This window comes from Myripristis murdjan, chromosome 22 (assembly GCF_902150065.1).
Source record: "Myripristis murdjan chromosome 22, fMyrMur1.1, whole genome shotgun sequence".
Taxonomy (NCBI): domain Eukaryota; kingdom Metazoa; phylum Chordata; class Actinopteri; order Holocentriformes; family Holocentridae; genus Myripristis; species Myripristis murdjan.
This window is the reverse complement of record NC_044001.1, coordinates 14,936,072-14,953,297: the sequence shown is the minus strand read 5'-3', so window position 1 is coordinate 14,953,297 and position 17,226 is coordinate 14,936,072. Positions and strand designations below refer to the sequence as shown.

General features: G+C 39.5%; 1 protein-coding gene across 1 annotated transcript in view; it reads right to left on the bottom strand.

The window, feature by feature from the left end:
- Positions 1-2,800: 2,800 nt before the first annotated feature.
- LOC115354040 (uncharacterized) overlaps positions 2,801-17,226 on the bottom strand; it is a 222,895-nt gene continuing 208,469 nt past the window's right edge. The window contains exons 5-15 of the mRNA XM_030044194.1: positions 13,287-13,340; positions 12,611-12,685; positions 12,314-12,367; positions 9,850-9,924; positions 9,437-9,490; positions 6,648-6,722; positions 6,463-6,516; positions 5,200-5,274; positions 4,958-5,011; positions 4,284-4,349; positions 2,801-3,134 (exon numbers count right to left, since the gene is read on the bottom strand). Of these exons, the coding sequence (XP_029900054.1) occupies positions 3,052-3,134; positions 4,284-4,349; positions 4,958-5,011; positions 5,200-5,274; positions 6,463-6,516; positions 6,648-6,722; positions 9,437-9,490; positions 9,850-9,924; positions 12,314-12,367; positions 12,611-12,685; positions 13,287-13,340 (719 nt within the window). The 3' untranslated portion in view covers positions 2,801-3,051. The remainder of the gene's footprint in view (positions 3,135-4,283; positions 4,350-4,957; positions 5,012-5,199; positions 5,275-6,462; positions 6,517-6,647; positions 6,723-9,436; positions 9,491-9,849; positions 9,925-12,313; positions 12,368-12,610; positions 12,686-13,286; positions 13,341-17,226) is intronic.

Sequence of the window (17,226 nt, the reverse complement as noted above, 5' to 3'; positions counted from 1 at the left end):
AAAAAATATGACTACCGTACACGCAGGAAAAAGTAAGGTTGAACCTGCTCAGACTGAAAAGGCTGTGTTGCATTCTGGTGTTGAGTATGAAGTGAGTGAGTGAGTGGATTAGTTGTATTGGGCGCTGACAAAATGTGCTTTTGCTGCATGCTTGAAATGTTTTGTCATGGTAAGAGCCTTTTGCAAACAAAATGTGTTATTTTGGGAAGAGAGCCTCTCATTAGGCTGATGGATTTACTGTTTTGAAACCAGGGTTTGTGAGTTGACAAACATAAATAAACATACATACATAGTATGTAAAGCAAAAATAAAACAGTACAACAAAATCAAACTACGTACAGCTACAAAATCTCATCCACATCGCATACGATGTCTTCCTGTGCCTCTTTCTCTCACTGCCTCCACGCAAAGTACTCAAAATGGCTGACCTGGGGCCTGTTTGTAGAGCTTCGGCCCTGAATGATTGGTGTTCAGTTTTCTAAGTAAGTGCTTTCACGTGTGTCTCAGGTTTTCTTATAACCTGATGTGTTTTATATTTTGAACATAAGTGTTTTCCCAAATGTAACCACATGCTTTCATTTTTGAGCGAGGTGTCTTCTGTAGGAAACAGTGTCTAGTGTTCAGGAGGAAGTGTGTTGCAGAATTGCAAACACAGTTTAAAGCAGCACTTGTCTAAGGTATGGCCACGCTGTGTTTAAGGCTTAGTTCCAATGACTTCAAGTTTTGTCACATTGGTTTAAGAGTATGTTCTTAGTGTGTAAGCAATCGAAAAAAACTGTAAAATAATAGATATCTTGTTTTAGATAAAACATCTTTCATTTTTTCAGTTTTCTTTTAACTGCTCTGTAGCTCTTTTTTCTCAGGGACTCTCAGTTAGATACAGAAGGAAAGTTATTTTGTTTTCTGGTTATTATCTTTGCTCATATGTGATTCTGCATGTTTATTGACAGTAAGTGTTCATGAAAAACAAAATAATGAATTTCTTTAAAATGGTAACAAATTAAAATACTAAAAAGCTTTGAAAGAGCTGAAAGGGCTGGGGAGTTTTGATGATCCAGATGCTTTCTGAAAGGAAATACTGATTGACTTTACTGATATGGGAGCTCAAAACAAAACAAAACTAAACTGAAGGCAAGAGATACATTCTTGTCTGTGTTGATCCATCTTCTAGGTGGGGCACGATAAATAAGAATGTTGCCAGGAAAAATTACATCTGTTTTTAACGTGTAAAGGCTGACCAATATGACAAGGGAAACTATCGTTGGTCTGCATGAACAGTTAGCTGCTATTTCATTAATGACCTACCAAAACAGATTAGCACTTGATTTCTCTTAGCTGAAACAGGAGGTGTGTGTGCTATGTTCTCTCAGGACTGTTGCGTCTTCATCCCAAACAATACTGCACCAGACAGCAACTCAAGCTCTTTCTGGCCTAAAGACCATGTCAGAAGAATTAGCAGAGCATTCAGGGATAACAAATCCCTTAGCTGATTGGCTTGATCATGCATTCAGTAAATGGAAAATTTTGATAGTTCCTGTATTCATCTCACTGAACGTTGCAGTAACAGTACCCACACTATGTGGATGCTGCTGCGTACCATGCATCAGACATCTCTGTATTACTACAGCAAATTAATGATAAGTTCTCTGCACCACCTCCTTATCAATTAATTCAACACCCTCGAGAGATAATTCCTGTGGTCTCCCTCCCTGAGCCCAGGGAGGACGAGACTGAAGTGGTCAAGCACAATGAAGACCAAGAAGACCGTTATTTCTAATATCTCACCGTCACGGGGCTGTTTGACGCAGTTTGTATTTCCCAAACTAAATACGGGCTGGGAGTTAAACAAGACCAGTTCAATTAAGTTTTATCTGTATAGCGACGTCAAATCATCACAGAAGTTTTATCAAGAAGTCAAAACTTTATATCAACAACGCTGTCAAAAAAAAAAAAAAACAGCCTCCCGTCACAGCGTTTCCATCAGGAAAGTGAAGTGGGGCGTTTCTTGAAACTTACCCTCTGTAAAGTCCAGCAGCAGCACAGCCAGGAGCCCCAAGAAAATGACACATCTACCCATGTCTACAGACACAAATGACAAACTGTTTGATATAAAACTGTCATTTCTTTTAGCACGAAGCAGGAGCTCCGTCAGCGTCTGAGCTGCAGGTCGCTCCTGTCTTTATATCTGGATACAGAAGTGAAAGCAAAAGTAAAAAGGCCCGTCTGTGAGAGGGGGTGGGGTGGGCTCACTGCCTGGACTGACTCTGTAATCTCTGTAATGACTCTGTAAAAGTCACACATGTCTGGAATAGATCCTGAAATTATATTTCTTTCTTTTTCCTTCTTGTTTTGTTACTGTCCACATTCAATGAGGTGAGATGTCTATGTTCATCACTGAGCAAATACACTGTTTTCCCTTTATGCTATAAAAATGTGTCTTGATTTTATTAAGACATGTGAGAAGGAATTTTATGGATTTAATCTTATTATTTGATCAAAATGCGATATACATAAATGAAAATTTGTGAGCAAAAAAATAAATAAATAAACGCTGAGTCGCCCTCTAGTGCTGGTCTGTTGCAATAAAGAGAGACATCAACATCAAGCTCAGGTAGGTTTTTGTCAAAAGCATAAAAACACAGGAAGTTCACTTAAATTCCACGAAAAAGTGAAAAACAATAGAAAACAACCACACAGTATTACAGATGAGAACATTATAACAGAATTATTTACATCTAAACTCATACTTAAATAAAATACACATGTAAAAAAAATCACAAACACACACACACATACACACACACACTCACTCACTCACTTACTCACTCACTCACTCACTCACTCACACACTCAGACCATGTACATATTCAAACCCCTCAGCTGCAGTATATTCAGTCCAGATGCTGATGTGGCTGTGACTCCACTGGCTGTTGCTAAGCCTTACTGCCTGTGGACAGAAGCTGCCCTGCTTTATGCTGCTATTTCATCACAAAGTGGCTGCAGTGAAAAAGGTCCATTGTTGAAAATGCCAGCTGACTATAACCAGTGACTTCATGCTGTTGGTCCATCTGACCTCCCATCTTCATCTTGGTTTGGTTCACCATTGTTTAGTTGATTTAGTTCTGTTTGATGTCCTGCAAAAACACAAACAAACCAACAGCTGTAAATGTATAGCAGCTCCTCCATTTTGCATGAACTCCTTCAAAACACAACAGGAAAGTGCACACACAGACTGGGAATCACACTGCCATGATGCTCCTCATGAAGCCCATACTGAACAAGGCCACTTCTGTGCTGACTGCCAGCCAACACTGATGGAAACTCAAGTTTAATCGACTGAACATGAAGAAAACAATGCAGAATAAGGTGCTAATAATGAAGCTAGGATTCACTGTTGATAGTTTTTTGCCACTGGCTAAGACCAGTGCATCTGAAAGCTACTGGCCCTAAGACAGTTTTTACTGACCTGACTTCCATACGTGTTTATTAACAGTATTATTATCAGCTTTTATTTATTCATTTGATTTGTTTATTGCAGGGTTGCATAGACACTGAGTGGCTTATTGTCACAAGGCTTATGTTTGAATTTGTTTAAATTCTGGTTCCAGTTAATGGATATTTGAGTTTATCTGATGTCTGTGTCTATCCCAGCTTACTGTGCCTGCCTTACTCCCTTCTTTATCTCCCCCTGGCTGCTGCTTGCTTGAATGCTCTCTTGCTCTTTTATCTTTCTTTTATCCTTTTTTATTGTAATCGTGTCCTACATTGGTTGTTCTTGTTCGTATGTTTGTATGTTGTTTTATTGTCAAGTGTTGCTCGTAAAAGAGCTCTTGGAGCTCAAGCTTCTTTCTGGTAAAATTCCTGGTAAAAAAAATAAATAAAAAAATAAAAAAACGGATAACGATGTGAAGACAGCATAAGAGCACTCCTGCACACATGGGCTCTTGGTAAGCCAAAGGGTTTTCATTTGCAGGATTTTATTGTTAGGGTAATGTTGCAAATGCACATGAAGGTATTGGATTTTAACTTTGCAGTGATTTTATTTACTAAAGTGTGGGTCTGCCAGTAATTCATTTTGTTTCCGCTGTAAAGGCTTGTAAAAGCTCAAGAGAAGGCGGCAGAATAAATGTAAATGATATACTGTAACAATAACATACTTAACAGAAAAGCATATGTGATACATAATGTGAGAAAATAAAATACAAAAAATAGCAACTGCTATTCCCCATATTTTACGTATTTAAATCTGCATTTACAGTGTCATAAAAGCCATGGAGACTTGCCTTCTTCTGCATCATCTGATATAGAACAACTTTTGATAAAGTTTGATGTAGGTGCTGGACTTTGAGCTGCAGACAGGAGAAAAGAACAGTTGTCATTTTCATTTCAAGGACAAGAGGGATAGCTGATTGGTGTGTGGCTTCTGTTTGTGAGTCTAATAACTTTGTTGCTGACAGTTAATTCAGTGGCTGAGGGAAAATGGGCAATAGTTGTAGAAAAGGAAAGTGCAGAATAAGGTGCTAATAACTGATTTGCAGTAACTCATAATGAGCCAGTAAGATAATATGTATGTTAAGAAGTAACTGATGAGTGGTTATTGTCTTCCCTAATCTCAATTGCTGCGATGAATTCTAATCATACATATATGCCAAATGATAATTATTAAAAACAAATGAAAAGAAGAAAAACTTGTGAATAACAAATGTATCATCATATTTAAAACAAGCAAGCTGTCATTTCAAGTTTTAAATGCACCAAAAAGCTACAAAAAGCTATGGTACTGCTTTTATTGAAAGGAATGTTTTTAAATAATTATTTATTTTGAAATGATTGTGTTTCCACCTGCTGATCTTTTCCATGTCCTGTTGTTAGTTTTTCCCCAGAGACAGAGACCAAGGCAGGTGAAAAACTCATGTTAACATGTTTTTATTTCAGTGCTTTTGTGGGAAACACTTACCTGTTTCACTGTTAAATCCGTGACGTAATGAAAAGATCTTTCCTGTTATAGCAGCTGAATGAAGTGCAAGCACACAGTGGAAATACTGCATTAATGTCATGTTTTTGTATGTCTGCCTGCAGATACACGCGCATGCACACACACACACACACACACACACACACACACACACACACACACAATGACTACCAGAAAAGTGAAGCCCTTGATAACCTTGCAACAAATCAAATAAAAATACTCACCCAAACCCAGAAAACAAACCAGAGAAACTACAACAATCGCCACGACCACCACACCAACGTCAAGCAGGAGTCTACCTGTTTAAAAACAAGGCTTAGTCAGTGTTAAAATTCTGTTAGTCTTCCTTCAAAGTCAAGCCACAGTTCACAAACCAGATTACCACTGGAAAATATATCTATATTTATACACACACATGCAGTTTCCTTGAGAGAGGGAGTCAATAGCAGCAGAAAGCTTGTGCTGCACTGCCCTCTGCAGTGAATCTCAAACTGTGGGAGTTTCCACTGTGGAAACTGAATGAAAACAATTTTCCTGCAGGTCAGTGTTGAGTCTCATAGAAAAACTGAAAGACACTTGTTTTGCCTTACAAATGGACAAGGCTACTGTCAGCAATAAAGACTGTCTGCTTATTGCTTATGTTTTGCAAGTAAGTCACAAAAAGAGCAACTTCTTTTTGTTCTTTTGCATAGGTTGCACTTCATGTTTTCAGAAGATATGCAGTGGAAAACAGGCTCATTGCAGCCACTGATACTGTGATAAAACTGAGCTCTCACAAAATGATTTGCTCATCTTTGTTGCCAAAACTCTGTTGTTTTCCTTAATAAAGACTGAACTTGTTGTTATTGTTATTGTTCTAAAAAGGTTATTGCACATTGCATTCTATTTTTATTTGAGAAAGCACAGTCTTATAGACTTGAAATTGAAGTTGATTTTTATTTGCACAGCAGATTACTGTGAGAAAAGTGAAAATAATAGTTATGATCTTTACATTTTCACAATAAAAGGTAAACTTAACCCATTTTGTGATAATTTTGTTGGGGCTGGGGTGCCCGGAAATGTTTCTTCTTCCAAGGGGGGCTGTGACAGAAAATGTTTGAGAACCACTGCCTCAGGGGTTGAAACTTTCAGGCATGTTGCACTTCTGGTCACATCCAACAGTGACCTCACATTGCTGGAGCACTTGAGTTCAAACAGGAATATTTTCTGGAGCTGCAAAGTTACTAATTACAGCTACACTGGTTACTGTGGATGAGTGGAGTCTTTGAGTAAAGTGACTAATTTGAGCACTTTAACTGTCACAAGTTCAAAACCTAAAACTAAATACTTCAATAAAATATCTTGATCTACTCCCTGTTCAGTTTTCTTTGGATAAAATTATTGTGTTTCCACCTGCTGATCTTTTCTGCGTCCTGTTGTAAGTTTTTCCAAAGAGACAGAGACCAAGGCAGGTGAAAAACTGCAATGCTTTTGTGGGAAAAACTTACCTGATTCACTGTCAAATCTGCTACGTAATGAAAAGATCTGTCCTGTTATAACAGCTGAAATGAAGCACAAGCACACAGTGGAAATATTGCATGAATGCATGTTGTCATGTTTTTGTTTGTGTGCCTGCAGATATTCATGCAAGCGTACGCAGGTTACATACAACAATTCAAATAAAAATACTCACCAAAACCCAGAAATAAAACCAGAGAAAATGCAGCCATCATCCCAACCAGCAGAGTAAGGTAAAGCAGAAGTGTATCTGTTTAAAAACAAGGCATCGTCGGTGCTAAAAATTTGTTAGTTTTCCTTCAAAGTCAAGCCACAGTTCACAAACCAGATTACCACTGGAAAATATATCAATAACAACAAACTTGTGTTTGCAGTACAACACTGTGCCATAGATTTAATGCAGTCTTACGTTTCTGAAAACAATGCATAACATTCAAATCACCTTACCTATGAACCAAATAGATTTTGCTTTTCAACACTCAAATAATACACAATAGTACAGTAAAACACTAACATTACATAAATCATGATTAATACTTAGAATGAATTAATCACATATGAAAATGACTCTGTGGGTCAAAGTACAATAAACAGGAACTCTGACCTTCACATACATGTGATTTTTTTTTCATCCTTTACTGTTTTAAATGTACAGAAAAGCAACACAACTATTAATAGTACTGCTTTTATTGCTAGGAACCAACCAAATACTGCTGGTGTCTGTGGGAACTGTCCTTTTACTTCTGCTGCTAAATTCCTACTGCTTTACTTCAATTCTATTGTAAAAACCACCGTGTGCAAACTGGGAATCTGGCTGCCACTGTGGAAACTGAATGAAAACAATTTTCCTGCAGGTCAGTGTTGAGTCCTAATGACAACCTGGAGCTGCTGTTTGAAGCTGAAGGTGTGGTGGTGAATGCAGGAGTGTGCTCAGTCACTTTACAGCATTGTCTGTATCCCTATCTGTAAACCCTTGCATGTCAGTCAATTCATTCCCACACTTACAATGCATGCAGTTTCCCCTAAAGAGGGAGTCAGTCATACTGGTTACTGTGGATGAGTAAGGTCTTTGAGTAATGCGACTAATTTGAGCACTTTAACTGTCTCAAGTTCAAAACCTAAAGCTAAATACTTCCATAAAATAAACATTGGACAAAAAGTAAGGAAATTTGTGTTTGGTAGATTATTGCAATAAATCTTATACCATTTGAAAGCCTGTTCCCTTTCAAATGGTGCCACATTTGTAAGGAACATGCTTTTGTGGGATGAGCAGCAGAGCTGAGTATGTGGGTTGCGCTCATGAAAAATTTGCCAATCTTCTCTGCCAATGCCTAACAGCTTATTCTGGCATTGACTCTTGTTTGGTGTTTGGTGGCTTGGATGATTGAAGTTTGAAGAAATGAGACATATTGGCAATTTAACAATTTATTCATTTAACAAACAGGAGCCTCAATAGCGTGTGGAAGCACCATACACAGCCACAACAGCCTGGCACCTCCTCCTCATGCTGGTCACCAGCCTGCTAACACACTGCTGTGGGATGGCATACCATTCTTCAACCAGCATTTGTCACAAGTCAGCCAACGTGGTTATGTTGGTCACTCTGGCACGAACAGCACGCCAAAGCTGATCCCGCAAGTGTTCAGTGGGGTTGAGGTCAGGACTGCTGGCAGGCCGTTCCATCCTCTCCACTCCCAAATTCTGGAGGTAGTCTCTGATAAACCTCGCTCTGTGGGGGCGAGCGTTGTCATCTTGGAGGATAGAGTTCGGTTCCAGACTGTGGAGATACGGGATTGCCACTGGTTGCAGAATCTCATCTCGATATCTCTCTGCATTGAGATTGACTGCAATGATGATAAGCCTCGTTTTTCCAGTGAGGGAGATGCCGCCCCGTACCATCACACTGCCTCCACCAAAAGATGCTACTCTATCAGTGCAGCAATCAGCACAGTGTTCTCCGCGTCTTCTCCACACTTTGGCCCTACGATCCAAATGCCGTAGGCAGAATCTGGACTCATTGCTGAACATAATGTTCCTCCACATGTTCAGGTTCCAGTGCCCATGTTGGCGACACCAGCGCAAACGGGCCTGACGGTGAGGGGCAGTCATGGCAGGCCTCCTGGCAGCCCTATGAGACCAGAAATTGGCTGCATGCAGTCTGTTCCGGATTGTATGGGCAGAGAGCCATCAGCCATATCGTCCTGCAAACCTTGACTGCAAATCTGTAGAAGACAGCCTACCTAAGTGCTGACAGGGTAAGGAAGGTCGTCTTCTTGGGATACCCACTTCACGGCCTGTCTTTGACATCCCCTGTTATATGGAACTTGGCCTTCACTTTGGAGATGGTACTTGGGCTCACTCCAAATAATGCCACAACTTGGTTTTGCAGAACAACAGCTTGAAGTTGCCCTATCGCACGGGCCCTATCCAGATCAGTCAAACATGGCATGCCGATTCTTGGAGCAGACACCTACTGACCACTGTAGCAGGGCCCATGCTCACAGGTGCTGCCAGTCAGGTGCCTGATTGGCACCTGATTGGCAGCACCTGGGGGCACCAGAAGCTCAAAACAAGAGTCAACACCAACAGCAGAATAAGCTGTTAGGCATTGGCAGAGAAGATTTGGCAAATTTTTCATGAGCGCAACCCACATACTCAGCTCTGCTGCTCATCCCACAAATGCATGTTCCTTACAAATGTGGCACCATTTAAAAGGGAAATAAACAGGCTTTCAAATGGTATAAGATTTATTGCCAAGAAGTATTGTTAGAAGTGTTGTTACTATTGAGCGGTGTTTATATTGATCTACTCCCTCTTCATTTTTCTTTGGATGAAATGATTGTTTCTACCTGTTGATCTTTTCCATGTCCTGTTGTTAGTTTTTCCCCAGAGACAGAGACCAAGGCAGCTGAAAAACTCATGTTAACATGTTTTTATTTCAATGCTTTTGTGGGAAACACTTACCTGTTTCACTGTCAATTCTGCTACGTAATGAAAAGATCTTCCCTGCTATAAAAGCTGAAATGAAGCACAAGCACACAGTGGAAATATTGGATTAATGCATGTTGTCATGTTTTTGTTTGTCTGCCTGCAGCTTAAACCACACACACACACACACACACACACACACACACACACACACACACACACACAGTCGTGTTTCCATCACTTCAGAGGACATTACATATGTTACCTTTAAATCAAGTCTTCACCCTAAAATTAATGATTTTCACTAAGGGGACTTGCTTTTTGTCCCCATAAGGAAGGTGAGCCCCCACAAAATGACTGTGTAAACAGATTTATGTCCCAACAACATTAGCAATACCTAGACCACACACACACACACACACACACACACATCAAATGAAAATACTCACCAAAACCAGGAAAACAAACCATAGAAACCACAGCTATCACCGCAAACACCAAACCAAGGTGCAGAAGAGGTGTATCTGTTTAAAAAAGAATTAGTCAGTGCTAAAAATGTGTTCGTCTTCCTTCAAAGTCAAGCCACAGTTCACAAACCAGATGGAAAATATATCAATAGCAACAAACTTGTGTTTGCAGTACAACACTGTGCCAAAGATTTAATGCATTCTTCAATTTATGAAAACAATGCATAGTATTCAAATCACTATGAACCAAATCAAGTATTACTTTTCAACATTCAAATAATACACAATAGTAAAGTAAAATACTAACATTACATAAATTGTGATGTATACTTAAAATGAATTAATCACATATGAAAATGACTCTGTTCAATAAATAGGAACTCTGACCTTCACATACATGTGATTTTTTTCATTCTTTACTGTTTTATAGGCCTCATGCTGTACACTTTTCCAGGGTGTTATTTTAACTGTTGATATCCCCAGCAAGATGTATTTGTGGTTTTGAGTACCTGTGGTCTGCTAAATATAATTTCACAGCTCCTCTCTCTTGCCTTTATCCTGGAGCTCTGGCAGCATGGTTCGTTTAGCCAATCAGAAGAGAGAATCAGCATCTCTCCACTGATTGGCTGACTGTTTTCTGAGTGACATATGGTCGGCCCAATCACAAGCAAGTAACTTAAACCTACATTGCTCAGCAGAGCTCAATGGTGCTCACCGGTAAACAGGAATTATCATCTTACATAAATGTATATTATGTATGATTGTCATGGCTACTGCTGAGCGTGATGTTATAGACCCATTTACAGCCTACATCATCGAAAAGCTGCATGCGCACTTTGGTAACAGAAGTACTACTATTCTGCCCCCGCCAGACAAGCTAACAGCGTTAAATAATACCGTCAACAGCATCAAAATGTCGGGTTGTTGTGTGCACGGTTGTCAAAATTGGTATTCTAAAGACGGACTCAAGTTCTATAGGATACCTACCGGATCGCAACCATTTCAAAGCAACCGAAGGCGGCTGTGGCTTCAAGCTATCATGTAGCTTTGTTTAGACTGGACTGAGGACACTATCAAAAATGCTCGCGTCTGCAGTGCCCATTTCATATCAGGTAAGGTTGTGTGTCTACTCTGTGATTTCACTAGAAAGCCTGGTTTGCATAAACACCAATAAGTATCTTTTAATGTTATGACTGGGCTTGCAATTAACACTTGCTCTCAGCCAAATTTTGTAAATGACTAACATGTTTATAATTTCTAAATAAAAAATAAACATTTTAGCATGTATCAAACCTAAGCGCAATCAGGTTTTAGGTGCAAATAAAAAAATACTGGCTTCTGAAATTATGACCAAATTGCCACTATGTAAAGATTATGAAAAAGTTAGCCGATTATACATGTTTGAGTCGACTCAGATCTCGAACCACAGACGGCAGGAGACACTGAACCACCTCAAATCCGTTTATTACAGGATGTTACCGTCTTGATGACACAGAGAAAAAAAATCACGTACCGGTTGCGGAGTTGACGTTGGTCCAGACAGTGTGGGGACAGCAGTGTCCGTTTCCAATAGTTTCTTTGTGAAACCAGCACTGGATTGTGTCGGATTGATAAAACAGTCAGCGCTGAACAGACAAGCAAATTTTGACTAAAATCCTGCATCCTCCCGGGAAAAATTGACATCAGCCAAAGGTCTCTAACGTGTGTTTCTTTTGGAAGACGAGTCTCCTTGCATCCGTCTGTGGCGCAGCAACGTTTCTTCGGCATGTAGCTAACTTGTTAGCTTGTTACCTGGGGAGTGGAGGCGGGCTGGCTAGCTCCTTCCTGCCTCTTTATGACATCATAAAGAGGCAGAAGAGCAATCCGCTCGTTTTACAGGGAGAGTTTCAAAGAACGGGCTGTGTGCACTTCTCTGTTTATCACAGGTTTAATGCATGGTACAGTATTTATGTCAGGGTCCAACATTTACGGTTGCCCGAATGCCTGGGGCAAGTAAAAATAGACGGAGGGCAAGTAGAACCTGTTCAAAATTGCCTGGGGGGGCAGGTGACTATTACCCCTTTTCCACCAGGGCTGGTTCGGAGCCGGTGCCTGACTTAGCACCAGTTTTTTGGTTTTCCACAGCCCCCACCAGGTGTTTTTTGGTGGAAAAGGGGCAAATGTTTCTCTTCCTTTTCGTGTTTTTCCTCTCTATTGGGCTCTGTTCTGAGGAGCCAGTTGCATTTTTTTTTTTTAACCGCAATGTGCTGCTGCTTTCATTGGCTGAGCGTCTCTGCTGAGTGCAGATGTCAGACGTAACGTTCATTCGGCACTGACTGTCATGGCGGAGCACACACAACATACAGCAAAGTTAGCCTACGAGAGTGAAAAACGGCATGTAACTTTAACTGTCACAAGTTCACAACCTAAAAGTAAAAACTTCAGTGCTTTTGTGTGAAACACTTACCTGTTTCACTGTCAAATACACCACGTAATGAAAAGATCTGCCGTGTTATAACAGCTGAAATGAAGCACAAGCACACAGTGGAAATATTGCATTAATGCATGTTGTCGTATTTTTGTTTGTCTGCCTGCAGATACGCGAGCATGTGCACACACGCACACACACACACACACACACACACACACACACACACACTCACACAATGAGCATGAAAGTGTAACTCTTCATAACCTTGCATATATGTTGATTAGAGACTTGGTAACGCAGGTTACTTATAACAAATCAAATAAAAATACTCACCAGAACCCAGAAAAAAAACCAGAGAAACTACAGCGATCATCCCAACCAGCAGAGCAAGGTAACACAGAAGTCTACCTGTTTAAAAACGAGGCTTAGTCAGTGCTAAAAATGTGTTAGTCTTCCTTCAAAGTCAAGCCACAGTTCACAAACCAGATTACAACTGGAAAATATATCAATAGCAACAAACTTGTGTTTGCAGTACAACACTGTGCCATAGATTTAATGCATTCTTCAATTTGTGAAAACAATGCATAGTATTCAAATCACTTTACCTATGAACCAAATCAAGTTTTGCTTTTCAACACTCAAATAATACTCAATAGTACAGTAAAATATTGGCATTACATAAATTGTGATTTATACTTAAAACGAATTAATCACATATGAAAATGACTCTGTGGGTCAAAGTACAATAAATAGGAACTCTGACCATCACATACATGTGATTTTTTTCATTCTTTACTTTTTTAAATGCACCTAAAACCTAAAACTAAATATGTCCATAAAATATCTTGATCTACTCCCTCTTCGTGTTTCTTTGTATAAAATTATTGTGTTTCCACCTTCTGATTTTTTCCATGTCCTGTTGTTAGTTTTTCCCCAGAGACAGACCAAGGCAGGTGAAAAACTCATCTTAACATGTTTTTATTTCAATGCTTTAGTTGGAAACACTTACCTGTTTCACTGGCAATTCTGCAACATAATGACAACATCTTTTGTCTCATAACAGCTGAAATGAAGCACAAGAACACAGTGGAAATATTGCATTACGGTAATGCATGTTGTCATGTTTTAGTTTGTCTACCAGCAGATATGCGCACACACAAATACACAGATGGGCACACGCACACACAAACAAACACACAATAAACACCAGGAAAGTTTAACCCTTCATAACCTTGCATAGGTGTTCATTAGGAACTAGGGATGGGCATTTTCAGTGGTTTCAATATTTGAGTACTCGAATTACATTATGAACGAGTAATCAATTACTTGCGAATTATATATTTTACCGTAAAAAAATAATTACGGGAGGTCTGGACTTAACATCAGTTCCGCTAGTGTTTCCAGTCGGACACGGACATCGCCGACATGGCCCATTGTTTATTAAGAAGCAGGTTCTGGCTGTCAGAGAACATTATTACATCATAATAAACCATTTATGTGAATTAACGGCCAATACTGTAAACCAAGTGCGATTCCAAATGCATTTATTGAAAAGTTCAAATATATCTAATCTTCTCCGCTCTGGTATCATCACATCGGCCTGTGCTAACAGGGCTAACAGTTAGCTGGTGTTAACAGGACTAGCAGAAGATGTGATGCGAGGCTGTCTGTTAGCCATCTCTGCTGTTTTCTCCTTGTGCTTGAAGCGCATGTGGTTAAGCATTGAGCTGGTATTTATTTAATATACAAGTTTAATGCCACATATCTTGCACTGCACGTTACTGTCGTCCTTTTTGTCAAAGTATTTCCAGACATCACTCTTCCTGGTCGCGGCTGACATGGTGCATGTGACGCCAAATGAGTTGCAGCCAGGTGCTCCAATAGTAAGACGTTACTCGAGTACTGATGTCAGCAACGAGTACTCAAGTAATTGTGCCCATCCCTATTAGGAACTTGGAACGAAAAGAACACAGCTTACTTACAACAAATCAAATACAATTACTCACCCAAACCCAGTGAACAACCTAGAGGAACTGCAGCAATCACCCCAGCCAGTGGAGCAAGATCAAGCAGAAGTTTATCTGTTTGAAAACAAGGCTTCGTCAGTTCTAAAAATGTGTTAGTCTTCCTGCAAAGTCAAGCCACAATTCACAAACAAGATTACCACTGGAAAATAATTCAATACCAACAAACTTGTGTTTGCACTTCAACCATAGATTTAATGCGTTCTTCAATTTCTGAAAAAAATGCATAACATTAAAATCACCTTACTTGTGACCTAAATCAAGTTTTGCTTTTCAGTACTCAAATAATGCACTATAGTACGGTATAATATTAACATTACATGAATTGTGATTTATAGTTAAAATGAATTTCACATATGAAAATGACTCTGTGGGTCAAATTTCAAAAATACGAACTCTGACCTTCAAATACATGTGATTTTTTTTTTTATTCTTTACCATTTCAAATGCACAGAAATGCAACACAACTATTACTGGTACTGCTTTTATTGCAAAGAATTTTTATTATTATTTTTACTTGTGTATTTTCCAGTGTCATAGGAGTCATTGAGACCTGCCTGGATCATTAGAAGGTGATGGTGCTCTGCCATTGGCTGCAGAGTTTTAATTTCATTTGTTTTTTGTAATTAAATTTTTTCAAAGTTTTATATGAACAGGAGTGTAAATCAAAAGGAGAGAAATACAAAACTAAAAAAGGTGATGAAGAAATATGTAAAATACATAAAAACAAATATGCAATGTTATCATGGGAAAAAATTATGAATAAAATATGGGGAGAGAGACTGAGTGAGGAAAGAAGGATTTGACCAGAAACGACAACAAAATTTTCATTATCATTGATTCATATACAGAATTCAAACCAGGTTTTCATCTCTTTGTGAAAAGTATATATCTCTGTTTTCCAAGAAAGCATCACCTTTGTCTCTTTGCAGTCTTAAGCTGAAGGTCATCTGTTCCATGCACTGAATGTTTTTAATTATATCTTTCCATTAATGACAGTTGGAGGTTCCCTGCGAAGCCAGTGTTTTGTTATTGCCTTTTTTCTTGCCACCATGGAGCCTTTTAAAAGATATCTGTCATTTTTAGGTCATTCTAAGTCCAGTCTCCCTAGGTACATCATCCCAAAAAGACTTCAGAGCGGGGCAGCTCCAGAATATGTGTGTATGGTCCACCATGTTGTTACCTCATTCCCTCTAGCACTTGTTTGGATTTTTGCTTTGGAGTTATAAAAAATCTAACACAGTTCTTCTCAGAAAAATCCCTCCACTGCTGTGAGGTTGTAGTAGTGATCTGTAATGATTTTCCACTCTTCTGGGGTAATGACAATTCTTTTCCCCACTTTTCCTTTACCTAATTTGTGTTGCAGCCTCTTATTTCTAATATATTCCTTTATGGTTCACCAATAATCTTTATGGACAAAGTTAATTTATAAGCCCTATAAAACATTTGTGTGATGGTTGATACATTTCTTGGTATAGATCCATCCATATATAAATAATGTCAGATTTGGAGATATCTATGAAAGTCCTGTCGACAAGGTTATACCTTTCTGACATGGTTTGAAAATCTACAAATTTCTGGTTATCAACCATCAGACGAAGTGCTGTGTAGGCCTGTCGCGATATGCGATAAGTCGGTTAATTGCACGGTAAATTTAAATGAAGCCGGTAACCTTTCTGACCGCGATTAATTGCCACATTCATGCTTGTTTGTTTTCTTCGTCTCTCTCTACCAAAGAGACCAGACAACAAGAGCGTTCACTGCCATGTCTCGTTTGTCAGTGAGGTGAGCTAGTTCACTGGCGGAATGAACGGAAGGAACGCTCGTCATAGAGTGTCTTTGTCTCTGTGAGGGGGCGGGGCCATGGGCTACACACACACACACAGTGCGATCCTTGTGAGGTAGAGATGAGGCGGAGAAAAGAGCGAACAAGAACGACATGGAACTTCTTCCCAAATCAAATACAACAGCCCCTGTGTGGGAAAGTTTTGGATTCAGAGCAAATGAGAGAGGGGAGTCCAGTAACCTGGACGAGCCGGTGTGCTGCGTTTGTTTTAAAACTCTCCAAGCTAAAAGAGAGTATACGAGCAACTTAAGTGCACACCTAAAGCACAGCCAGCTCGCACGGTTTTCAGTTAAGAAAAAACAAAACAAAACAAGAAGCCAAGACGCAAAAGGGAAGTCAGTGTTTCCCACAGACCAGTTAGCAATTTGTGGTGCACAGCTTTTGTGTAATATTGGTATTAAATGCTCCCTCATTGCTTTATACCATTCTGCCGGAAAACCATCAGCCCCTGGATATTTGCAGGATTTCATCGAGGAGATCGCCCTGTCAGTTTCTTCTGCTGTTATTTCTTTTGTTAACTTATCATTATGTAGTTTGACCAAAGAGTGCAGCTCACACTGGCTCAGGAATTCTTCAGTCTAACAGGGATCAAATGGTATAGGCTGGGTGTACAGAGACTGATAAAAATGTTCAAATGCTTTTTGTATTCCCTCTCATCTATATCGTGATCCTCTTAGAAATAAGATCCCTAATTTTATAAACTGTGTTTTCAGATTGTTGCTTCCTCAGCCTCCAAGATAATAACTTAGAGGTTTTAGAGCCAGGTCATAATATCTGTTTTTTAAATCCAAGCTTTTCTCAACTTCATCACTGTAAATCTTATCCCTCTCTTGTTTAATTGGTCTCATTTGAAGGAGTAAGTGTGAGTCCTTATTTTTACTGTGTTGTACTTCAAGATATCCCTGTGCAATATCCCTTTATGGAGGTATGGTTTCTTCAGGCCCAGGGTGTGTAGCCCAGTCCGGGAAACACCCCTGGGATGAGGAGAATTAATTACCTCCTATTTGTGCAATAACCCCCTCCCCGCCCGCCCAGCAGCTACGTATGGACAATACATTTCTGTGCAATCTTCCACTGTT